This window comes from Triturus cristatus, chromosome 9 (assembly GCF_964204655.1).
Source record: "Triturus cristatus chromosome 9, aTriCri1.1, whole genome shotgun sequence".
In the NCBI taxonomy this organism is placed as follows: domain Eukaryota; kingdom Metazoa; phylum Chordata; class Amphibia; order Caudata; family Salamandridae; genus Triturus; species Triturus cristatus.
Window position 1 is genome coordinate 725,243,293 of NC_140592.1, and position 26,869 is coordinate 725,270,161.

At 49.6% G+C, this 26,869-nt stretch overlaps 1 protein-coding gene across 1 annotated transcript in view; it reads right to left on the reverse strand.

Moving 5' to 3' along the window:
- The window catches only part of FIBP (FGF1 intracellular binding protein), a 124,026-nt gene that overhangs the window by 37,565 nt on the left and 59,592 nt on the right, over positions 1 to 26,869 (reverse strand). Inside the window, exon 9 of the mRNA XM_085625918.1 lies at positions 22,826 to 22,912. Coding sequence (XP_085482044.1) covers positions 22,826 to 22,912 — 87 coding nt within the window. The remainder of the gene's footprint in view (positions 1 to 22,825; positions 22,913 to 26,869) is intronic.

Here is a 26,869-nt window from a genome sequence, read left to right on the forward strand (position 1 = left end):
ACATGTTTGCGCAGGTGCTGCGTCAGTGTCTGGAGGAGGCCCGGACAGTGCTATTGCCACCGGGAGGAATGCAGCAAAGTTTACCATCCGTTGTGGACTGGATACCGCCAATTCTCTAGGCAGGACGATGTCCGCGTCAGTAGGCCTTCGACGCTACGCCTTAATGAGATCGGCTGGCTTTTCTGGGGATGTCCAGAATACCGTCATGGACATGCCTTTTGATGGCAGTCGCCTTTTTGGTGACAAGCGGACGACCCTCTAGAACGTTTCAAGGACTCACAGGCTACGGACATGTCCTTGGGCCTCACCAGCAGCCCTGCGCGGTCTTCTTTTCGCCGCTTTCATGGCTACGGAAGGGGTGCCCCACTACATCCCACCCAGAGCCACAGGCTGGCGCAATCTTCGCGCGGCTGGGGACATGGGAACCACCATCGTGGTTCAGGGGGCAGGCGGGCCAGTCCACCAACCACCCCTCTGCAGCAGCCTCCAAACCTTCCTAGTCTGACATTTCAGGCCCATCAAACGCCAGTGGGCGGCAGGATCCACCATCAGGGGAATCTGTCCGATTGCATCCAGATCTCAGAGGGCACTGCACGACAATTGCAATGGTGGCTCACAAACTAGGATTGGGTTAACGGCAGATCCCTCTCCCTTCCCCACCCAGACCACACAGTTTTGACAGACACATCCCTTCTGGGATGGGGCAGCCACATGGGAGAAGCGGGGATCAGTGGCCTCTGGTCTCCGGCGGAGTCCGGACTCCACATAAACCTTCTGGAGCTTTGGGCAATCCGTCTTGCACTAAAGGCATTCCTTCCCTCGGTCCGGGGAATGTAGTGCAGGTGTTCACGGACAACACCACTGCCATGTGGTACTGCAACAAACAAGGCGGGGTGGGGTCGTGGACCCCATGTCAGGAGGCCCTCCGCCTCTGGACATGGCTGGAACATCAGGGCATATCCCTGGTGGTTCAACACCTGGCAGGTTCAGTGAACACCAGGGCGGACAAACTCAGCCGCCGGTGCATGGTGGATCACGAATGGCGTCTTCACTTGGAGGTGGTGCAAGGTCTCTTTCAGCAGTGGGGAGAACCTTGGTTAGATCTATTTGCCACCGAAAAGAACGCTCAATGTCAGCAATTCTGCGCGTTGGAATTTCCAAGGCGGCACTTGCTAGGTAACGCCCTTCGTCGTGAGTGGAGTTGCGATCTATTGTAGGCTTTTCCGCTTATACCACTTCTGCCCAGAGTGCTTAAGAAGATCAAGAACGACCGGGCCCAAGTCATTCTTGTGGCTCCGGATTGGGCACGAAGAGTCTGGTATCCCGAGCTGCTCAACATGGCCATCAATCCCTTGACCAGACTGCCTCTTCGGGAGGATCTTCTGTCGCAGCAGCAAGGGACGGTCCTCCCCCTGAACCTGTCCAGCCTCCACCTCCTTGCGTGGAGATTGAGCGGCAGCAGTTGACGTCTTTCGACTTGCCTCCCGAAGTCTGTGATGTAATCTTGGCAGCCAGGTGTCCCTCCACTAAGACGGTATACGCCTGCCAATGGAACAAATTTGTGGCATGGTGCACAGCAAAGGCTGTGTATCCTCATGCTGCCCCTCTTAGTGAGGTTCTATTGTTCCTCCTTTCTTTGGCCCAGCAAGGCTCTGCTCTGGGCACTATCAAGGGCTATCTTTCGCCCATTTCTGCCTTTCTAAGGCTTCCTGATAAGCCTTCTCTCTTCAAGTCTCCGGTTGTAAATCGTTTCTTAAAAGGCATAACTCATCTTCCTCCTATTTCCTTTGTTATGCCTCAGTGGGACTTGAATCTGGTCTTAACCTATTTGATGTGCGCGCCCTTTGAGCCACTTCACAACTGTCCTTGAAGACTTCTAACTCTTAAAACTGCTTTCCTGGTAGCCATCACATCTGCCAGAAGAGTGAGTGAGTTCCAGGCCCTGTCATCCAAGCCTCCTCTTCTGGCCGTACATCCGGACAAAGTTGTCCTACGAACTCGTCCATCCTTTCTTCCCAAGGTGGTCACTTCTTTTCACATGGGGCAGACCATCACTTTGCCACCTCCTTTCCGCCTCCGCCTCCTTCTAAAGAGGAAGAGACGCTCCACCGTCTGGAACCAAAATGTGCGCTTTCCTTCTATCTGGACCCCAAAAAACAGTTCCAGGTGGATGAACAACTCTTTGTTGGCTACGTGGGCGCCAAGAAAGGTCGGGCCGTACACAAGCGGACCATCTCCAGATGGGTCGTTTTGTGTATCAAAGCCTGCTATTATCTGGCTAAAAAGGTGCCTGCAGTGGGGCTACGTGCCCATTCCACCAGGGCGACGGCAGCCACTAATGCTTTGGGACAAGGAGTTCCTCTAAATGAAATCGGTCAGGCAGCTACGTGGGCATCGCTGCACAGGTTCACCAAACACTACTGCGTGGACAGTCAAGTCCGGAGAGACGGCTTCTTTGGCCGTTCTGTTCTCCAGGACTTTCTGGTGTGATCTTGATTCGCAGACCCACCTCCGGGGTTGGTATTGCTGGGGTATCTATTCTAAGATAAGGAAACTAAAACTAACTGTTTCTTTCAGATGAACAAGTTACTTACTTTTGGTAAGGATACATCTGTAAGAAACATAGGTTAGTTATAGATTCCTTACCGCCCCACCCATCCTCCCATGTTCTGCGAACTGATTTCTAGGGTTAAGGACATCCTTTCAGGGCCCTAGTTTTGTGCACCAGTGGTCAGTGTCTTGCATGACTGCGTTTCTGGCGCGGAAAGTCATGTACAGAACTGACGTCAGCGCGCGAGGGCGGCGTCTAAGTAGCTATCGCGACGTCATCCCGGCGACGACAACGACCAACGCAGAGCCGACCGACGCCACCTTTCGACACGCAGAGGTACTGCTGATGAAAAACATTCCGGATCCAGTCTAATTTCTGGGGGTAATTCTAAAGTAAGGAAGCTTTAACTAACCTAGGTTTCTTACAGATATATCTTTACCGAAGGTAAGTAACTGGTTTTCCTTTAGTGAATAGGTTTTAAAGTTAACTAGTACTCTTGTTTTCACCCTTTTGGGGTTTCTTCTGAAGGGGTCCCAACGGATTCTCTGTATATCAGACTCAAGATCCTTTAGATCAACCAAAAGATACACTCCCTAATCAGGTTTATCACAAACACTTTCAGGTTCCCCCTTCTGCTCCTTATGAGATGTTTAACACTTCTCAATGATCTCTTTTAGAGTTATTTTCCTAGTAATTCTAGTGTCTCATGGAATTGAATATGCTACTTACCAGTATGCATCTGTTCTTGGCATGTAGGGCTGCTGACATTCATATCTGTGCATAGATCGCCGCCTAGTGTTGGGTCCGGATGTTTGCACGTTGTTGTCCTGGAAGAGTCTTCGGAGTATCACGAGATAGGTGACTCCTCCCCTGGACCACAGTGCACATGGGCATCCTCTCCATCCTTAGATTGTTTTTCGCCATTGTAGCAGTGATGGAGTAGATACAGAAAGTGATGACCATGCTATACAGTAATTCTGAGAGCTGCAGCCGCTACAGGCGCCGGGGAGGAGGGTGGGTGATATGAATGTCAGCAGCCCTACATGCCAAGAACAGATGCATACTGGTAAGTAGCATATTCAGTTCTAGGCATGTGGGCTGCTGAATTCATATCTGTGCATAGAATACATAGCAGTTCCTCCATTAGCGGCGGCTACCCGTGCCGGCTGCAGCAGTCTGAAAAAGAGTTTTGAGAACAGCCGGTCCTACAGCTGCCTGCTGTTTTGAGTGTACATCTACACAGTAGTGTTTGGTAAATGTATGTATAGTGGACCATGTGGCTGCTCTACATATTTCCTGTAAAGGAATGTTTCCTAGGAAAGCCATGGACGCCCCTAACTTTCGTGTTGAGTGGGCTCGTGGGGGAATCGTTAATGTGCGTTTAGCTTTTTGATAGCAAATTTGAATACATTTAACGATCCATCTGGCTATCCCTGCTTTGGAAATGGCGTTGCCCTTGTATTGTGGAGAAAAGGCAACAAAAAGTTGTTTTGTTTTCCTAAAGTCCTTAGTTCTGTCTATATAGTACATGAGGGCCCTCTTCACATCTAGTGTATGGAGCATTCTCTCTGCGACATTTTGAGGATTTTGAAAGAAAACAGGCAGTTCAATAGTTTGATTCATGTGGAACTGTGATATCACTTTGGGCATGAATTTGGGGTTGGTACGTAGTACCACCCAGTTTGCGTGAACCTGTATGAATGGCTCTTGAATGGTTAGTGCCTGGAGTTCACTAACTCTTCTTAATGAAGTGATTGCCACGAAGAAAGCTACTTTCCAGGTGAGGAATTGAATCTCACATGAATGGAGAGGTTCAAAGGGTGGACCCATTAATCTGGTGAGGACCAAATTGAGGTTCCACACCGGTGCCGGTGGGTGTCTTGGGGAATTACTCGTTTGAGTCCCTCCAAGAAGGCTTTGATGGCAGGCACTTTGAATAAAGAGAGGTGCTGCCTGTTTTGGAGATAGGCTGCTATCGCGGTTAAATGGATGCGTATTGAGTTGTATGCCAGATTGCATCGGTATAGGTGTAGGAGGTAACAGATGATGTTTTGAATGGATGCGTCCAGCGGGTTAATGTCATTGTTGTTGCAATAAATGACAAACCTCTTCCATTTAGCTGCATAGCAAGCTCTGGTAGTGGGTCTCCTGGCCTCCTTAATGATCTCCATACAGTTAGGTGGCAGGTTTAGGTAGCCAAACTCTAAGACTTCAGGAGCCAGATTGCCAGGTTCAGCTGTTGCGGATCTGGGTGCTGAATCTCGCCATGGTTCTGCGTTAAAAATGCGGGTTTGATCCGCAGCCTTTGATGCGGCACCACGGAAAGTTCTAGAAAGGTGGTGTACCATGGTTGGCGCGCCCATGTGGGAGCAACTAGGATGAGTGTCAGTGAGTGTTGTCGCAGTTTGCGTGCCACTAGAGGTATTAGTGGCGCTGGGAGAAAAGCGTACGCAAATCTGCCGGACCAGTTCATCCATATCGCATTGCCCTGCGACTGTGGATGTGGGAACCTGGCGGCAAAGCTTTGGCATTTTGCGTTTTCGTTTGTGGCGAATAGGTCTATCTCTGGATGACCCCACTGTTGGAAGTACGGTTGGAGAACTGACGGATGTAGCTCCCACTCGTGCATCTGGTGGCTGTGTCTGCTGAGCAGATCCGCCATCTGGTTGTCCTTGCCGGGGAGGTGTTCCGCCATGAGGAATATGTTCCTCTGAATGGCCCACTTCCACATGCTCTGAGCCAGATGAGACAACTGTGGCGAGTGTGTTCCTCCCTGCTTCTGTATGTAGTACATGGCAGTCATGTTGTCCGTCCGGATCAACACGACTTTGTTGAACAAGTGTACTTTGAATGCCTTCATGGCTAGGAAGATTGCCATCAGTTCCAGAACGTTGATGTGCATCTTCTTTTGTTGCGTTGTCCATAGTCCCTGCACTGTGTAAGTGAGTACATGAGCTCCCCAACCCTGGAGAGAGGCGTCCGCTGTCAGTATTATTTGTGGAGCAGGCTCTTGGAACGGTCGGCCCTTGCAAAGGTTTTGTGGATTCCACCAATGCAGAGAGTTGTATGCCCGACCGCTCACCAACACTAGGTCTTTTAATTGCCCGTGAGCCTGATTCCATTGACGTGCCAAGCACTCCTGAAGCGGGCGCATATGGAGTCTCGCGTGCGGGACTATGAAAATGCAGGAGGCCATCATGCCTATCAGCTGCATGAACACTCGCGCTGGAAGGGAGTGTTGAGGTTTGAACTTTGCCATCAGCAGTTGCATGCTGTTGATCCTCACTAAATTTGGCTGAGCTGTGGCTGCCAGTGTGTCTATGGTCGCGCCCAGGTACTGTCGTACGTGTGCGGGTTGGAGATGTGATTTTGGGTAATTTAGTGAGAATCCCAGACTGTGAAGAAGGTGAATGGTGAGGGACATGTGGCTGGCACATTGCTGGGCTGACTTTGCCTGAACAAGCCAGTCGTCGAGGTAAGGGAAGACGTGAATGTGTTGTCTCCGTAGATGTGCCGCCACAGTTGCTAGGCACTTGGTAAAGACCCTGGGTGCTGTTGTTACTCCGAAGGGGAGAACTTTGAACTGATAGTGATGGCCTTAAATAGTGAACCTGAGATATTTCCTGTGTGAAGGGTATATGGGTATGTGGAAATATGCATCTTTTAGGTCCAGTGTGGCTAGGAAGTCTCCCTGACTGAGTAGCGGGAGAACCTGCTGTAGGGTGAGCATATGGAAATGCTCTGAGAGAATGTATTGGTTGAGGGGTCTCAGGTCTAGTATAGGTCTGAGCGACCCGTCCTTTTTTGGGATTAAGAAGTACAGAGAGTACACCCCTGTCCCCTGCTGGTTGACGGGCACGACCTCTATTGCACCTTTTTGCAGCATACTTAGCACTTCCTGCTGCAATAATGCCAAGTGCTCTACGGACATAGGACGGTGCTTTGGCGGTATGTTGGGTGGAGTGGACGTTAATTCGAGACAGTAACCGTGTTGGATAATGTCCCTGACCCACCTGTCTGTGGTGATGGTTTCCACGCTGACAGGAACCGTTGGAGTCTCCCCCCCGACAGGTGTTATGTGGTCGGGGGGCAGGGAGAGGGCGTCACTGTTTGTTTTTGGGGGAGGACCTGGTGTTGCCGTAACCGCGTCCTCTGCCCTTGGTGCTGGAGCCACGATATCCACCTCTGTTGGTTTTATCATAGGTACTTTGTGTGCCACCTTTAGTGTACTGCTGCTGTGACCCCTGACCTCTAGCTGCTCCTCTATTCCCGGGGCGACGAAAGGAGCCACTATGAAACTGCTGCGTCTGCAGAGCCCCCATTGATTTCGCAGTGTCAGTGTCTTTTTTAATTTTCTCGAGGGTAGTGTCAACTTCAGGGCGAAATAAATAGTCTGGGTTGACCGGTTGATTCAGGATATTGTTCTGAATCTCTGGCTTGAAGCCTGAGATTCTCAACCATGCATGCCGTCTCAACATGACGCTTGTGTCGATTGCCCTCGCCGCTGTGTCGGCTGCATCCAGTGCGCACTTAATGGATGCATTGGTGAGGAGTTGTCCCTCTCTAATGAGGATCTCCGCTGCCTCTTTACATTCATTTGGCAAATGTTGGAGTAGTGATTCGAGTGTGTCGTAATGGGACCTATCATAATGGGCCAGGAGTGCCTGTGTGTTGGCAATGCGCCAGATGTTCGCTGCTTGCGCTGCAATCCGTTTGCCAGATGTTTCCAGCACTTTGGACTCCTTGTCCGGGGGAGGAGCATCACCAGTTGTTTGTGAGTGTGCTCTCTTGCGAGCATTAGCAACCACCATGGAGTCCAAAGGTAACTGACCCCTAATGTACATAGGGTCTCCGGGTGCAGGCTTGTACTTTTTTTCAATCCTGGGGTTTAGCACCCGTGCCCTGGTTGTTTCCTTAAAAATGTCTTTGGCAGGTTTGAGAACCCCTTTCAACATGGACAGAGTCTTGACATTTCTTTCGGAAGAGGCGAAAGTGTCCACCAAGAAGTCTTCTTCGACAGTGTCAGAATGGAGTTCTACTCCATGATTGGCAGCAGCCTGTTCTATGAGGGCATTAAAGGCAGCAGTGTCCTCTGTGGGAGATGTCTTTACGTTATAAAGCTGCGTGTCATGGGTATCTGGTGCGGTACCCTGGTCTGTGGGGTCATCCCATGCCTGATCTGGGTCTTGCAGGTGATCATCAGGATCGATATCCCCAGGGTAGGTGGTATCATCCCCTACATAGTCCTCTACTGCGTCCGCCTCTGAAGGCGTCGGAGAAAAGGACGGTGGATCTTGATGGAAGGGTTGAAAGTGTTCATGAAGCACTGGCTCTGACCCTGCCGGCAGTTTGTGTTTGAGAGGAATTTTATAGGAGTCCAATCCCCTCTCTGGCGTGATTTTCCGCTTGCGAAGCATCAACCTGCCAGTGTTGGCGTCGATGAATTGTGGCTGTGAAGGCTCGAGATCTGTTTGTCCAGTGGATGGGGACTGTGTCTGGCGGACACGTGTCCGAATCTCGAACAGTTTCGGCGCCGTGGGCGGCGGCAACCCAAACGTGACGTTGGTTGGCGCCGAGGGTGCTTTGGAAGCCTTGTGCGTGTCGGGACCCGACGTAGAGTGGAGGGCTGCCCGTTCTCTGATGCGTTGCAACGATGCCAATACCTGTTGCACGGTGAACACAGATGGCTCTTTGGAACCGGTCGGCACCTTGGAGGTAGGCGTCGAAGCGGCCCCCGACTTCTCTGCAGTCATGGGGTCATCGATCCGAAGGGGGGTATCAACGCTTGTTAGAGTCGATGACTTGACCGGCGCCGCCGTCTTAGATGTCGACATAGACGGGGTGACCACCTTGACTTTGGTGGTTGGGGCCGATGTCTTCGGTGCCATAGGCCGAGGCGCCTTGTGGGGTCCGAGGGCCTTCTTCTTCTGCTCGGCAACCGTATCCGCTGCGGTGAGCTCGGCACCGAAATCCCTTTTTGCGCGGTCGGAGCCGATGACCTTTGCCGGCGTCGAAGAAGTGGAGGGTTTCGAGGCCTTCGAGCCGATCACAACCAGTTTCACTTTCGTTTTCGACGGAACTGGTACGATGGATGGTTTCGGTTTCGCTGAATGGAATCCAGTCGTCTTCGACAATAATGGCTCTTGCGAAACGTTCGAGGCCGGGCCTGAAGGCGGGGCCGAAGAACCGTGAGATTGATCTCGGGTAAGGCCTGAAGGCGATCCCTCGACCTGAGCCTCATGACGATGTATTTTGTCGGTCTCCGTATCGACGGGTTGGCCTAGCTCCTCGCTGGAGCTATCTTCCTCGGCCCCAAAGGCCTCATCGTAGTCTCCTACCTCGTCGATGACTTCTTCTCTCTGACAGATCACCTCATCGTCGTCTTCCGATCGGGAATCGTGTTCGGAAGCGGGGCTGGAGTCTACTTCTTACACGCTATCGGCGCCCTCGTCTTCGGTGCTAAAGATGTTGGCCGGGGCAGGCGCAGATTGCAGTGCCTCCAATCTCGCTGCCCGTCGATTCCGGAGAGTCTTCTTCGAGCGGAATCGGGCACAGGCCATACATTTGGTCTCATCGTGATCCGGTGAGAGACATTTGTTGCATACCGGGTGGACGTCGATGTGTGGGATTTCGCGTGGCATAGAGGACACCTTTTGAACGGAGTCCTCGATTCCATCGTCGAGCGAAGTTCGATGTTCGGACCAAGCGGATCCGAAAAGCTGGAAGAAGGTGCTAAAGCACTAAAGAAACTATTTGATACCGAACGGGAACAGTACCGACGATAACTAAAGGCCTTTTGGCCTTAAACTGAAATTTCCTAACTTGAGCTAAGATAAGCACATCCGAACCCAATGGCGGAAAAAAACAATCTAAGGATGGAGAGGATGCCCATGCGCACTGTGGTCCAGGGGAGGAGTCACCTATCTTGTGATACTCCGAAGACTCTTCCAGGACAACAACGTGCAAACATCCGGACCCAACACTAGGCGGCGATCTATGCACAGATATGAATTCAGCAGCCCACATGCCGCGAACTGTTTTGTCCCCATCAAAATCTCTATACGACTGACATCTACCTCCTTATTTAACGCCTCCAAAGAAGCTTACATATAGCAGAGCCTCTCCGTGAGGTCTGTCATCTTAATTTCTAGACTGTCAGAGTCACCTTCAATTTTAGCTTGATTTTTCTCTGAAATTGCAAACTTATATTTAATCTCCTTCGTCAAAGTCATTAACAGAAATGCTGTATCAGGCTGCCCTGCATTATCCTGCATTAGGTCTCCCTCCTCCTGAGGGGAACCTTGTGATTCTTGTAGTTCTCCATCTTTCGCTTGAAGATTTTGGTTGAGGGCTTAAAACCTATTTGTAGCACTAACCGTGTACTCTCGTCCAGGCTTGTTGTTCAGTTTCCATATTAGTTGCTAGCAAAGTCATTTCTAGTTGATTGGGACTGGGGTGTTCACCCTCCTACTTCTCAGTCTCTCTTAGCCTGTACCTTAAAGAAGTAGCTCAATGAGGGTGTAATTTTGTCTTCCCTCCCCCAATTTAGCTGGGTCCCTTTGTCTCTTTCCCCCCCCCCCCCCCCCCCCCAAGATGAGGAACAATAATATCAGTGAAAGGTAAAACTGTTAATCTATTCTGCAAGCTATGAGTGCTGTCTTTCCCATGAATCTGAGACAATTCTAAGCCAATCTGTTTGTTTCTTAGAGTGAATCTACTCTTTTTACCTTGGCATTCTCTTAGATCTGCTTCAATCTCCGCTTGACCTGATGCCCCTGGTGAGCTGCCTTCTTGATGGGAACTGATCTCACTGGAGCCAGAAAAGTGGACGCTTCCAAGGGCTTTGTTTTGGCGTCCGTCGTTGCCCTTCGTGTAGGTTGTATAGGGCTGTGTTTTCTCTCACTCCGGGCATCTGATCTTCCAGCAGCTGGAAATGCTTGCAGTCACCAGCAGCTGCTGACACTGCCAGCGAGACCCCGGAAGTCCACCTGAGCCGTCATGCGACGATCCTTGCAAAGCCACCCGAAACCACAGGCCCCCAGATGCCACCTGCTGCCCCCTCCGTGACCTCGTAGGAACTGCTCCGCAACAGCACTTCGTTCCAGTCCGCTCAAGTGCTGAGAGGCTAGAGAATTTCAGAACAGCACTAACAGTTCTTCTAAGTTCTTCTGAAGTAATCATGCTAGACTACTGTAATGTTTTCCTGGCCGCAGCACCGGACAAACCGGGAGCTATTGCCCAGCGTTTCAGCTAGCCGCCATGTTCCCCCAGAGACGAGGGAAATAAGCACATAGGAAGTGGAAAGAAGGCTTAGAGGTTTAAAAAAGGGAAGGCATTGGGCCCTTACTGTTTACCATATGAGGTGTATAGTGCTTTAAAAGAGGAACCTACTCCGTTCTTGACTAGAATATTAAATGAAATATACTTGGAAAGTCATCCCCAGCCAAGGTCATGGGATGAGGCGACAATCGCTATAATTTTTAAACCAAACGAAGACCCAAAATGTGTAAATCGTACAGGCCAATATCATTACTGAAAAATGATTATGATTTACACTCAGATTTTGGCAAAAAGGCTGGAGAAAGTGATTGAAGAACTTGTGCATGAAGACCAAAAGGGCTTCATGAAAGGTAGACAACTATATGAGCTAACCCACGATCTAGTGAGTGCAATAGATGTGGCACTGGACACAAACCTCCCTCTTACTGTTATGGCTTCCGATGCTGCTAAGGCCTTTGATCGGGTGAGCTGGCCCTTTTTATATAAAGTTATTAAACAATATTGTCTAGGAGAAAACTTTCTTTGAGAAATCAGGTCCATCTATAAAGCACCGATGGCAAGGATATTAGACACCAGAAATCTAACGAAGCAATTTCAGCTAGGAAGAGGAACTTGACAAGGGTTGCCCTTCGTTCCCCCCTACTTTTTAACCTTTCTATCGAGCCCTTAGCAAGTTGGATTAGGAAAAAACAGGAGATCCCATTTTAATATCATGATTGGGTGAATAAAAGAGATGCTTTATATGGATGGCTTGCTAATATACACATGATTTTCTGAACTCTTTTCCCGCTATTCTAAATGCTTTCATTGACTTTGAAAGGGATCTCTGGTTATCTAGCAAACCAAAAGAAAACTGACGACAAGGAATGACTCACTTGACAAATGTATGTGTCTTGTAAAGCGCACTGCTGCCCTGAGGCGTCGTGGCGCTGTAGACCGCTGGGGAACCCGTCCTGGTTATCCCTGTGAGATGGTCCCTCCAGGGTATCTCCAAGGTGAAACCAGGCATCCCCGGCGAATGTGGGGGGCCGTTGTGGAGATGAGGCAAGCTAATGCCCAGAGTTGCCGAGTGTGATCCCTGGTTAGAGTAGGCACCGAAGTGAGAATTATCGAGTCCGCTGGCCCTGGTCCATGACCCTGCCGCGTCGGGAATTGAACCCTGGTCCCGGGCCGTCCTCTGCTTCCGGGTCTGCTGCCTCTAACCAGTGAGCCACACCACAACCCCATGGAGAAGAAAGAAATCAGGTACTCAGGGATCCAAGTAGTGAAGGACTTGGACAAATTGGGCCGAATAAGCTTTTGTTATAAACTAAGAAACTCCTGCATTGATGGGCTTTATCCTGCTCTCAATATTGGGTAGAACCAATGTAAACAAAATGATGATTCTTCTGAAGTTCACTTTCATTTTTAGGTCTCGCCTGAGCCAGCGCATGCGCTGCTCTGGCGAGACTTTTAGTAAGGGCTTCAGAAAATGCTACCACTGTGGCCTAGAGCGTGCGGTTACGCGCACAATGACGAGCAGAGGCGCCATCTGGCTTTCCTCACTCGTCATGGTGCGCGCACACCACTCCCGGTTTGCCTGCGTTTTTTTTTTACATTTCCTTTATGCGCGCTCGCGCACACCACTCCCGGTCGCGGCCGCACGTCTTGCTCGTGATTACTTTCACGTTCGCGTGCACCATTTGCTTGTTCTTTGCATGGTCCTCGTTCTGCAGCACCTCTAACCTTCTCCCATCTAGGGTGACCAGATTTTAAAAACTTAAAACCAAGACATTCCACAAACATAGAAGTATGGCTAAAACTTTCATCAACTCTTGGGAACAAAACGACTTAATCTGCAGTGCCCACCAACATAGAAAACACAGACTATGAGACACCATGGATAATTAAAGGCAACATTTACACAAAGTATCATTCATGATAATTACATCACTTTCTGACAAGACTGCTAACTAATCCTGCACTGGAACACGGGAATCCTCGCCTCCCTCTGTGTTGAGTCGACACCCTATCAAAACAGGGGCAAGTGAAAAGACAGACGGACATGGTCTTCCCCAAACCATACGCCCTAATGACTCTACACGCGCCCTGGCGCTCTCTCCTACGGTAGCTCCCCTCCTTCCTTCTGAAACCGCATTGCATCATATTCTTCCTAATCTCGAGTAGCTTCTCCCCTTCTCTCCTTCACATTCCCGAGCTGAGCAGATTCTGCAGAAAGAGCGACCAGGCAACAACAAGCGATCTGATCGGTCAGCCTGGACACATTAGGATACTACTATAAGGGAAGTAGAAACTGAAAATAAGAGACAGTTAAGGGCTCATTAAAATACCTGGCGGGGGAACAAGGCTCCCAGCCCCCACCGTGCCCCATCCCTCAAGCACCGGGTTAGTTCTCACGGCTCAGGACTGCTCCCCTCAAAGCAAGGCGCATAGCCCGCCCTTTCTGAGCAGTGTCCCATTCACTTTACAGGAAGCTGTGCGTGCCTCCCACAGCACTCAGCTCCTCCCTCACTGTCCAGTGCCCCATACACTTCAGAGGCAGCTGTCCTGTGTGCGCCTCCCCTATCACTTAGCCCACGGTTACTCATAGTACGGCCCGCTGGCCGCCAGCGGCCCGGCAAGCCTTCCTTGGCGGCCCGCGGACCTTGCAAGACATCCAACCTGTGTTTTAAAAAAAAAAACATTGCAAACACTGCCGGGTGCAGCAGCCCGGACTCTGCTCTGTGGGGGCCGGGGATTTCAGTGATTGTCAAAGTGGAGATGCAGGAGCCTAAGAGGTGAAATACAACAAAGCTTTATTAACATGTAAATGGTCTTTTAAAGACCTGGAAGTAGTGTGTGCGCGCTGGGAAACTCTCAGTGCGGCTGTGTGTGCGCCCTGGGAAGCCGTCTCAGCCCAGGCTGAGGGCTGACACACACACGGGGTGAGATGACAGAGGGTGACGGAGAGAGGGAGACAGAGAGGCGCAGTCTGGGGGAGACAGAGGGTGACAGAGGCGCAGTCTGGGGGAGGCAGAGAGAGGGAGACAGACCGACAGAGAGAGAGGGGGGGAGACAGAGAGAGAGGGGGGGAGACAGAGAGAGAGGGGGGGAGACAGAGAGAGAGGGGGGAGACAGAGAGAGAGGGGGGAGACAGAGAGAGAGGGGGGGAGACAGAGAGAGAGGGGGGGAGACAGAGAGAGGGGGGGAGACAGAGAGAGGGGGGGGGGAGACAGAGAGAGAGGGGGGGAGACAGAGAGAGAGGGGGGGGGAGACAGAGAGAGAGGGGGGGATACAGAGAGAGAGGGGGGGAGACAGAGAGAGAGGGGGGGAGACAGAGAGAGAGGGGGGGGGAGACAGAGAGAGAGGGGGGAGGAGACAGAGAGAGAGGGGGGAGGAGACAGAGAGAGAGGGGGAGGAGACAGAGAGAGAGGGGGGAGAAGAGAGAGAGAGGGGGAGACAGAGAGAGAGAGGGGGAGACAGAGAGAGAGAGGGGGAGACAGAGAGAGAGAGGGGGAGACAGAGAGAGAGAGGGGGAGACAGAGAGAGAGAGGGGGAGACAGAGAGAGAGAGGGGGAGACAGAGAGAGAGAGGGGGAGACAGAGAGAGAGGGGGAGACAGAGAGAGAGGGGGAGACAGAGAGAGAGGGGGAGACAGAGAGAGAGGGGGAGACAGAGAGAGAGGGGGAGACAGAGAGAGAGGGGGAGACAGAGGGAGAGAGAGAGAGGGGGAGACAGAGAGAGAGAGGGGGAGACAGAGAGAGAGGGGGAGACAGAGAGAGAGGGGGAGACAGAGAGAGAGGGGGAGACAGAGAGAGAGGGGGAGACAGAGAGAGAGGGGGAGACAGAGAGAGAGGGGGAGACAGAGAGAGAGGGGGAGACAGAGAGAGAGGGGGCGACAGAGAGAGGGAGGCAGAGAGAGAGACAGAGAGCGACAGAGAGAGGGAGGGAGGGAGGGCGACAGAGGGAGGCAGGGAGGGCGACAGAGGGCGACAGAGGGAGGAAGGGAGGGCAACAGAGGGAGAGGGAGGGAGGGAGGAAGGGAGGGCAACAGAGGGAGAGGGAGGGAGGGAGGAAGGGAGGGCAACAGAGGGAGAGGGAGAGAGGGAGGAAGGGAGGGCAACAGAGGGAGAGGGAGAGAGGGAGAGGGAGGGAGGGAGAGGGAGAGGGAGGGCGACAGAGGGAGGGAGGGAGGGAGGGCGAGAGAGGGAGGGAGGGCGAGAGAGGGAGGGAGGGAGGGAGGGCGAGAGAGGGAGGGAGGGAGGGAGGGCGAGAGAGGGAGGGAGGGAGGGCGAGAGAGGGAGGGAGGGAGGGAGGGCGAGAGAGGGAGGGAGGGAGGGCGAGAGAGGGAGGGAGGGCGAGAGAGGGAGGGAGGGAGGGCGAGAGAGGGAGGGAGGGAGGGCGAGAGAGGGAGGGAGGGAGGGCGACAGAGGGAGGGAGGGAGGGCGACAGAGGGAGGGAGGGAGGGCGACAGAGGGAGGGCGGGAGGGCGACAGAGGGAGGGCGAGAGGGCGACAGAGGGAGGGCGAGAGGGCGACAGAGGGAGGGCGAGAGGGCGACAGAGGGAGGGCGAGAGGGCGACAGAGGGAGGGCGAGAGGGCGACAGAGGGAGGGCGAGAGGGCGACAGAGGGAGGGCGAGAGGGCGACAGAGGGAGGGCGAGAGGGCGACAGAGGGAGGGCGAGAGGGCGACAGAGGGAGGGCGAGAGGGCGACAGAGGGAGGGCGAGAGGGCGACAGAGGGAGGGCGAGAGGGCGACAGAGGGAGGGCGAGAGGGCGACAGAGGGAGGGCGAGAGGGCGACAGAGGGAGGGCGAGAGGGCGACAGAGGGAGGGCGAGAGGGCGAGGGAGGGAGGGCGACAGAGGGAGGGAGGGCGACAGAGGGAGGGAGGGCGACAGAGGGAGGGAGGGCGACAGAGGGAGGGAGGGAGGGCGACAGAGGGAGGGAGGGAGGGCGACAGAGGGAGGGAGGGAGGGCGACAGAGGGAGGGAGGGAGGGCGACAGAGGGAGGGAGGGAGGGCGACAGAGGGAGGGCGACAGAGGGAGGGAGGGAGGGCGACAGAGGGAGGGAGGGAGGGCGACAGAGAGAGAGAGAGACCGGGGGGGGGGGGGGGAGAGAGAGAGAGAGAGAGAGAGAGACCGGGGGGAGAGAGAGCGAGAGAGACCGGGGAGAGAGAGAGAGAGAGAGAGAGAGAGAGAGAGAGACCGGGGGAGAGAGAGAGAGAGAGAGAGACCGGGGGGGGGGGAGAGAGAGAGAGACCGGGGGGGAGAGAGAGAGAGAGACCGGGGGGGGGGGGGAGAGAGAGAGAGAGAGACCGGGGGGGGGGGGGGATTCGGGGGGGGGGAGGGAGAGACCGGGGGGAGAGAGAGAGACCCGGGGGAGAGAGAGAGACCCGGGGGAGAGAGAGAGGGAGGGGGAGAGAGAGAGGGAGGGGGAGAGAGAGAGGGAGGGGGAGAGAGAGAGGGAGGGGGAGAGAGAGAGGGAGGGGGAGAGAGAGGGAGGGGGAGAGGGAGAGAGAGAGAGATGTATGTATGCCAGGTCTGGTGGCTCAGTGGACGAAGGAGTCTGCTGCAGGGACCTGTGTTCAACCTCAAGGTCACAATTTTTTTTGCTTTAGCCCTGCCCCTCCCCCTCTGACCCCGCCCCCACCGGTGCGGCCCCCTGCCACAAGCCACACTGTAAATGTGGCCCCCGAGAGAAAGTTTGTGAGTACCCATGACTTAGCCCTTTGCCCCTGGCTGCACTTTTACTGCACTGAGCCGCTTTCCACTGCACTGCACTACACAGGAAATTGAGCACTCTATGCCCCTGCTCATTTTCACCTGTAGCGTCCACCCCTCCCCCGCACGGTACTCAGCCTCTTCATCCCGGTGCACTTTCTCGCCACTGTCACCTCCAGCCCCTCTCTCCAGTCACTATTATAGACCCTCCGAGACTTCCCTGATGGTCCCCGGGCTGCTCTCCTCCTGACGGAGCCATGAAGGTGACAGTCGCCTTCGGGAGGACGCTTATCGTGGTGCCCTGCAAGGATGGCCAGCTCACTGTGGGGGACTTCACGCAGCAGGCTGCCCAGAGGTACTTGAAAACCTAGGATAAGGTGAGAGATTAGCCCGCCCAAAAATGTCTAGTATGTTTTTTTGTTGTGTGCCGGCTGCCTCCGAGGTGCCCGAGACGAAAGGGACAAAGACACAGGCGCTTTCTGTGGACAGGCACGCTGAACCCTGGGAAATATCCCAAAGATACTTGTTTTTCGATACGTCTTAGTAAATATTTCACTATTGTCAGTCGACCATCTAAAAACAAAAGAAAGCCAGTCCTGCATAGAATAAAAGACTTTTAATCACAAGAGAAACATAACCTGCTAATGATGTAATGTTAAAGTATGTTCCGCAGACTACCTGTACTGTTTTCACGGTACTCATATTCAACAGGTGTTTTCATGGTCCAGTAAGATAATAAAATCACGAGACACGTGTTTTTGATGTAGTAACACCAGAAAACCACTGCTTCTCCTCTTGTTTCCCAGAGTGCTACTATTGTACCCAGCCGGGTGTTTCAAGACACCTGTTGCACACAGCAAGCACTCTCGCCTACAGTTCCTGGTTACTGTGTATAAATAGAAACTACAAGGCCCAGCATGCAAAGTGCTCCTGGCTAACCTGCAATGCTCGTGGACAAGCATAAATATATTTTATCAAAAAATTGCTTGAGCTTTACTTTAATTTAGAATTAAATTTCTACTCATCCCTGGAAGTCCTTGTACAGGGCTAGTACCTTATAGGAGATGCATATTCCATGTGGAATATATATGTGCAGAATATTGGTGAAATTGTTACAAATGTCGGCATCGCCAGCCCACGTATTAACAGAAATCGTGAAAACTCTTTATAAAATCTGGTTAGCGGCTGTTTTTCAAAACATGAACACTAATTTAATGTTCCTGCAGGGCATGTCGTCCATTCTGTGGCCTGTCATCCGCTGAACATGTAGGATGCAAACTCACGTGTTCTATCCACAAAAACGTCAGGAGACTTGATTGGCCAAGGTTCAGGAATCTCATGTTTTTTTGACTACGGATTGTCCTGTCCTACCATTTTTTTTATTGTTGGTGTGGGGTTAAACCCGGATAGTACCATTAGGTCCACGGCACCTCTTGCTGACACGAAACTGCGTTCACTCACACACTGGATCCAATACAACTGACAGGGACTGCATTCGGTCTCACACTAGATCCACAGGCTGTGGTAGCTCTGGACTAATATGCGCAGAGAACTAGTAAACAAGCATTGGCATAGCCAAAAGGTCTCGCTTTTGGGACCTTATAAGTATTTAGTTATGCAGCACAATGTCCTTGGTGCAACAACATCAACTGTTGCACGGCTAAACACTTATAAGGTCCCAAAGGCGAGACCTACTGGCTATGCCAATGCTTGTTAATGTGTTACCTTTGAGCTTTAGGGCAGAATGGTTTAGCAAATTACAGGGGGACTTGAGTAGCTTTATCTGGAGTCACAAAGGAGCGAGAATTGCCTGGAGGAAGTTGCTGGAGTGTAAACTTGAGGGAGGGATAGCATTCCCAGATTTTCAACGACACAGCTGGGCGTTTCCATTGCAAAACGTAAGAATTTCACCACCCAGAGCTTTCCAGCAGTTTTCCCCTCTCTATCAAGCCCTAATGAAAAAATTCCCAGGAGAAGGAGGCATTTGTTGTTTTGCAGGCAGAAAGCATGGTTTGGTTTCAGGTTAGGCAGACTTTAGGAATCTCCTATTACAGTTACATTGCTCTGATATGGTAATCATCAGGAACGCCGGTTTGTCTGCAGGATGGACAGGCAAGGCCCTAAATGGATGCTGGCATAACAAGATGCAGTCAATTGATGGAGGTGGGTGCCTTGGGGCCATAGGAAACACTACTTAGTCTCTGAATTACAGGCTCTCAAAATTCAAGTTTTACCGATTGATGAGTTAGGCACGGGAACAGGGCACCGGAGGGAAAGACAGAAAATAATGGGAGGAGAAATTACAAACCACCTACCCTCAGAAGGAGATATCCAAATGATATTGGATGCTTCTGCAAAGCAAAGATTGACCACTTTCTCTGCCAGACGATATTTGGGGAGCAGACCTACCATTGTTGGAGTTATCAGACCTATGGCAAGTATCAGTGTTTATACATTAGGCTGTAAATCCTGCACCTTTGAAGAGAAACCATTTGTTTACATTACTTCAGGCGCACTGGTCTCTGAAAATGTTGTTGAAGCTGGGAGAGCAGAAGGTGAGGTGTTTGCCAAAATGTGGATTGGAAAAAGCAGGCGATGTACATTTATTTTGGAAGTGTCCGAAAAGCAAGCTCTTCTGGCAGGAAGTGGGTAAGGTAATAACAGAGACGATGAGAAATGAAATCTAGGTAAGCCTTGCACTGATAATCTTTGGTACCTTAGAAGGTGAAGGTTCTAAAAGAAATCTTGGGAAGCTACATACACAATCATTATTAATACTAATATTAATCACATGGAGAGTAATCTGTATGAAATGGGTGTCCAGTGTTCCAACGACATGCACTGAATGGTTCAGATCAGCACAGCGAATTGCTATGTTAGATTGTATAAACGGGACAGATAAACAGGTTAAGATATGGGAGCCAGTATGATTTAAGAAATAGCCTAGAAGTCCAAGGATTAAAGACCGAAATCAACTTGGGAGGAGTACAGAGATGGTTTGGGGAAACTCCCATGAAATGTTGAATCGAGGCCTGACCAGAAGAAAGGGGCCCTTAGCTGGACAGGCAACGTCGAAAGGTCACAAAGTACTTCGTGCCTCGTCTTATATGAGGACACAGAAAATAAATAAATAAAAACACAATTGGCACACACTGTCGCACCTCTGCAAGTCCCTAGTAAGTGGTACCCATGGTACCCAAGGCATGAGTACCAAAGAGGCTTCTTAAGGGCTGCAGCATGTATTATGCCACCCTAAAGGACCCCCATACAAATTGCATGCAGCCTGCCATTGCAGACTGTGTGTCATGGTGTAAACCATGAGTGAAAACATGACACACTCACTGTGTCCCATGCCAAAGTCCCTGCACGTAATAGATGTAAGTCACCCCTATATCAGGCCTTGTAGCCCAATGGCAGGGTGCATTATATCACATGTGGGGGCATATATGCATGAGCAGATATGCCCCTGTGCTGTGTAGTTCAATTACTATAAGGTAGAAGTGAACAGGGAAGCCATCTTAAGTATATGTACTAGGCACTGGTCATTACCAGTTCCTCAGCTACATGAAGGCTTTACTGAAACCTATGGTGTTTGCTATCAAACACCTTGTCTTAATAAATCTGTACTGTTGCCAGTACAAGGTTTATTATGACATGACCCAAAGGGCAACTTAGAGGTGCCCCCTGAATAACCTACTACTATTTAGTGTGCTGGTTGGCTGACTGGTATCGACCAGCCTGCCACCACAGACAACTTTCTGACCCCCTACAGGTGAGAGCCCATGCCCTCTGAGGCCAGAACCAATACCTGCTCTGGAGAAAGGTGTTCACAGCGCCTGCAGCAGAATGGCTAGTTATTTAGCATATCAAGGCCAGGGGCTTCAAAGACCCTGACACTTTTGATATGCGACCAAAGTTTCCCCCAGACCTGTGAAATATCACCCCCTGCCCACGTAGCACCAGGGTAGGCAGGACATTAGCTATGCAGTAGGTGTGCTGCACCACGAGGCTAGTCACACCGACCTCTAAGTTGGGCTACATGATGTGCTCCACAAAAGAATCATTCCATTATTTCGTCATATAGGGGGTGTAGTGACCCAGGGGTAAGTTAGCACATTGGCCACTACCCTTCACTCCCCTTAACACCCCTAAATTCAGTATTTAGGTGGCCGCCTAACACCAGGAACTCCGTTCACCGGACTAAAGAAGGAGGACAAAGAACAGCCGAAGAAAGCAAAAACTGTGGACTAGCTGTGGACTTGGCGCCAAAAACTGCCTGCCCTCTCCTGTCTTGACAATTCCAATAACCGGACTCGTCCTGCGGCTGTGCATCCTCCAAAAGCCTCAGAGAACTGCCAGCACTTCGCCAACGAGCCAGCACCTCCTCATGAAGTGGAGGAGCCACTTCCCTGCAGCCAACGATCGCATGGACCCCGGGTCCACAGAGGAAGCAGCATCCCAGGATGAGGTCTTCATTCTCCAGAAGGTCAGCACCGTCTCCCTACCAAGTTTGGAGACAACAGGGCCCCCAGGAGCCCTCCTGCATCAATACTCGGGGGTACAGGATACCCTTCAGCAACCAAGACTTGTTTAGTGTCGAACCTGGACACCAACACCGCCAAGGACTTGGGACGTCAGCATCACCGAGGTACGCACAGAGATTGGCCCTGCTGTCCTGGTATGTCCCCATCTCCAGGTCGACCTAAAAAGGGAGAGCCTCCAACGCAATCGACCTGCCGAACAAAACACCTCTGCACCCAAGCCTCACAGCCCAAGTATGGGCCTATCGATGGTGCACCCTTGCGAAACAGACCCTCAAGAGCTGAATCCCCCTTTGGGTTCTGCCGGACTGGTCCCCCAGTCCCCACATGCAGCCTTTTTCTTGTTACAGGTTTTGCCATAGACTTCAGTTGTAGAGTTCAAGGCAGCCCTTGCGACCAGCACCTCTGCACCCGGACACACCAGGGCAGGTAAACCGAAACTGCTGGTGGTGGTTCTAAGGACCTTGGTCCCTGCTTATCTTAACTCCAAAAGAGCAACCCTGTAACTGGATTGCAAGTATCACTATGCAGAGTATGTTTTTCCCATGGAATAACTTTGCAACGTTTGAGGCTCATGCCTCAAATCTGACAGCTATATTTTCTGTTTCTGAAAATACAGCTAACTTGAAAAGTAATTACCTAATCTCGAAGATCTCAGTGTTTAAATTAAAATATACATCTATGTAATTTTTCTAAATTGGTGTTGGATTTCCTTATTGAATGTGTATCTCATTTATTGACTCTGTGTGCAACAATTGCCTAACACTCCCCTCTGATAAGCCAAAGGCTGCTCGGTCACACTACCACAAACAGAGCACATTGGGATTGTTAAATAAAGCCTCTGCACACTAATAAGGGATACCTGGATTCTCTGCACATTGCACTTAATTTTGGTACACTTTGTAGAGAGTCAGTTTCCTACAGTGGGTGACTAAGAATGTATTAATTTGGTGCAATTTTATGACATCCAGAAATGGGGCACAAACACCACCTTTGACTTGATATCAAGCATCATGATTTGAATTATCAAATGAAATGTTATAATATCAGTGACTCTATCGGAGTATGGACCATCCAATTACAGAATGTGTGTGTACTGTCATACATGGGCATGAACTTGGTATGGGTCTTTGGCACGGGGAAAGGAATGAGAGGATTAGTATCTATCCCATTTTGTTGATGACAGTTATGATAGGCGATATTTGGATAAAGCAATCATTAGGGTATGGTTGTTGTTAGGATTGCTTTTTAAAAATGGCGACTGTAAATTGTGTCCCGCCCTGCCATCTAGTGTTGAACATGGGCGGGAATATAATAGTTGCTAAGGTGTGATGAGACAGGGATAGGTGAGAAGACATAGTGGACTCTGGGGAGAAAGGAACTGCTAAAAAGAGAGGGTGGGTGGACTGGGCACTAAAGGGCTGAGAAGGCAAGAACTACTGAGGAGAGGAGTTGGATTGCTGAGGAGACAAGATAGACTAGGAAGACGGACTGCACTGAAGATGGGTAGTAGACTGAAAGACTTTCTGGATGAGGAGATTGAACTGGAAGCAGTGGAATGAGGAGACAATTGTGGAGGAAAAAATGAAGTGGACAAATGTGAGGGAAATGTTGAGGTTCAGACCAGAGACACAGGGAGATTGAAACTGCTATGAGAAATGAGAAGAAATCGGTGAGACTGAAAATGCGGATGAGAGATGTGGCAAAGAAGAATTTCCATGGAGACAATTGAGGCATTACAAATATAAACATACCTTTTCCATAAGATCTATGAAGAAGTCCCTCACATCTTTGGTGTGCGTCAGATTTGCTGCGATATTCACTAAACCTCGGGAGAGCGTCTGCAGAACAGAAACGGTAGTATGAACATTCTGAAGCCCTTCCAATTTCTTTCAAATTATTTTGACAAATTATTTGTTGTTCGCTGACAGAGCTTATCATCCAATGAGCTCAACATTCCTCCCTTTAACATGCAACCCAACCCCACCAATGCACCCCAACATTAACTTAACACTTGCAAAAAATCTTTTATGACCTTGTAATAAAAATGTTTTTATTTGGACCTAATACAGAGAAACAAAAGGTCCAGCAAAAGAAACAGACACACTGACAAGTTCTTGTGCCAGTTCACTTTCATTACCAGGGATAACCCTGAACTGCCATAATTTGCCACTGGAATTAGTATGCTAAGGAGGTCCTACTGTGAACTCCGTAAGAGTTACCCACATATGGATTTTACAACATTGCTTGCATGACAGGTATTAGCACTGAAGTGAGAGAAGGTAACACGTTAATATTAGTAGCAACAGCCCTGCACTAATCCTTTGCTTAAAAATTGCTAGAAAAACAGACACTTCAGGTGAGCAGATTTAAAGTGTCGCTGGTTTTGTAGGGTGCTCTATATTAGAGCTGCTTTCCACCCAAACTTGGGAACTACCCAGAGGTCATTGCTTCCTTTTTTGCATAATTTAGTCCTGAAAGGCTATTGTGCGCATATATATATATATATATATATATATATATATATATATATATATATATATATATTACCTACTGGCGGTCGCCAGTAGGTAGTTATAGTTAGGACCACGTTTCCATAGGAAATCCGCAACATTCTATTTTGAATAACTTTGGCGCCGGTTGACGAATCCTCGCGAATTTTTCAAAATAGGTGGGGCGCTACACTCCGCTCCTACCCTGAAAGTCTCGGGGGGATTCGTCAAGCGGGGGCTGAGATAAAAGGGGGGTCCCAAAACGCGTTTTTCCCATGCATTTTTCCATAGGACCTTTAGACACAGCTACAGCCCAAACGACTGAACAGAATTACTTGAAATTTGGCAGAGAGGTAGTCCTCAGGTCAAGGAAGTGCCTTTTGTAGGTTTGGTGTAACTCTGTTCAGTAGATTCTGAGAAAATAGCCTTTAAATCAATATATATATCTGAGCCAGCTTACGGTGCGCTTACGGTGCGCTTACCGTACGCGTACGGTGGCGTGCGCGAGCGCGATTCTGATTGGCCCTTAGATCTTAGTAAACATTCGAATCGGTCGAAACCAGGAAGCGGCGGCCGCCATTTTCTCTCTCGCACTTTGACAGGGGGATGAAAAAACAAGTGCAAAAACATGTAAAGGGGCTGTTTACACAGCTCCCAAGCACCTAGCCATGTCGAGGGAGTCCCCAACGACCCCCCAAGTGAAAAAAGGCTATTTTTATTTTTTCGAAAATTTCGCCGATTACGCTTACGGTAAGAAATAATAAAAAAATTAAAAAAATATCCACATTCTCCCCACCCCGTGTGCCTTTTGTGCATGTCTTATGTGAGCTTAATCAAAACATATATTTTACCTGTCACAACGATGCTCATCATATGTCCTCCATGTGCACACGGTGCGCGCACTGAACGAACTGCGTTAAGTGGGCGCGTACGCCACAAATGGCGTAAAGTAACTTAGCATTTAAAAAACCGTACAAATTCACTGAAAAAACCATAGGTTTCACACACGTTATAGTTAGGAATTAGCATTTAAAAAACCTTGCAAATTCACTGAAAAAACCATAGGTTTCACACATGTTATAGTTAGCTGGACATTTTACTGATAAAAAACCAATGAAATTCCCCCGTTATAGTTACTGTAGGCAACTATAACTCACGCGACCGTAATCCTCTGCTGATGACATATGTGTCTTTATGGAAAAAAAATAGTTGTAATATATGTATAGCTAAAATTTAATGGAAGAAGACATGGGCAAATAAGTGTCTAAATACAGTATTAGCATCAGCAGAGGATTACGGTCGCGTGAGTTATAGTTGCCTACAGTAACTATAACGGGGGAATTTCATTGGTTTTTTATCAGTAAAATGTCCAGCTAACTATAACATGTGTGAAACCTATGGTTTTTTCAGTGAATATATATATATATATTCACTGAAAAAACCATAGGTTTCACACATGTTATAGTTAGCTGGACATTTCACTCGTGAAAAACCATTGAAATTCCCCCGTTATAGTTAGTGCAGGCAACTATAACTCACGCGACCGCAATCCTCTGCTGATGACGTCAGATATTACATCACTGTATTTAGACACTTATTTACCCACGTCTTCTTCCATTAATTTTTAGCTATACATATATTACAAATATTTTTTTTCCAGAAAGACACATATGTCATCAGTGATGTAATATCTGACGTCATCAGCAGAGGATTGCGGTCGCGTGAGTTATAGTTGCCTGCACTAACTATAACGGGGGAATTTCAATGGTTTTTCACGAGTGAAATGTCCAGCTAACTATAACATGTGTGAAACCTATGGTTTTTTAAGTGAATTTGCAAGGTTTTTTAAATGCTAATTCCCAACTATAACGTGTGTGAAACCTATGGTTTTTTCAGTGAATTTGTACGGTTTTTTAAATGCTAAGTTATGTATTTATTTATTTTTTGTAAGGTTTTTCACCGTGCTTCCCGCACCGAGCGCCCACGTTACGCAATTCGCGGAATTTTTCCGTTTATACCATACGCGCACGCTACGCGTACTGCGTGATTTTTCGTAAAAAAATGTAAATACATTTTGGCCCTTAGGGGTCCTTCTGGGACCCCCTGACAAAGGTTAGGGGGTCAGGAACTGTCCACCCTGCCCCCTTTTCACGTTCTCCACCTTTGTTTTTTATCCCCTCACACTGCGAGAGACAAAATGGCGGCCGACACTTCCTGGTTTCGACCGGTTCGAATGTTTACTAAGATCTAACAACCAATCAGAATCGCGCTCGCGCACGGCAGCATGCGCGTACGGTAAGTTTTACCGTACGCGCACGGAGCGCGCCTATAGATATATATATGCTTTTAAATGCTATTTTCTCAGGAAATACCAAACAGATTTACACCAGACCTGCAAAAGGCACATCCCTGACCTGAGGACTACCTCTCTGCCAAATTTCAAGAACTTCTGTTCAGCCGTTCGGGCTGTAGCTTGGACTAAAGGTCCTATGGAAAAATGCATGGGGAAAACGCGTTTTGGGACCCCCCCTTTGTCTCAGCCCCCGCTTGACGAATCCCCCCCGAGACTTTCAGGGAAGGAGCGGAGCGCCCCACCTATTTTGAAAATTTCGCGAGGATTCGTCAATCAGCGCCAAAGTTATTCCAAATAGAATGTTGCGGATTTCCTATGGAAACACGGTCCTAACTATAACTAACTACTGGCGACTGCCAGTAGATATATATATATATATACATACACACACACATATATACATATATACACACATATACATATATATATCACAAGGTTGCCCTTAACTAAGGCGCACTCTCGAAGCAGATGAACTCTTCAGAGTCCTTTATTTAAAGCAAACAGCATTTACATTAGGAAAAGTTCCTCGCCTGACGCATTTCCGACCTCCTGGTTCTTGTTCACAGGCATGAATGAGTCTGGCACTTCACTCTCCTCTGCATGCTAATTAATTAATTGCCCTCCGGTGGGCCTCTCCAGTGAGTTTGTTCTCCCAAAGCATGCTGGAACTTATATAATAATAAAATATAATATTATATATATATTTTTTTTATTTAATTGATTTATTTTCTCAAAAAGGTGCCACTCCTTGTCTAGTTTGTGCATGGAAAGTTCAGGGTGATCCATCAAGCAGGGGCAGAAAAACACGGGGAATCCAAAATGCAAAATCCCCATGCATTTTCCATTGACTTTTTTTTAGCAGTGCTACAGCAAAAATTTCTGAACAGAATTATAACAAATTTGACAGGAAGCTAGATTTTGGTCCAGAAAGCTTGCTTTTTGTGATTTGGAGT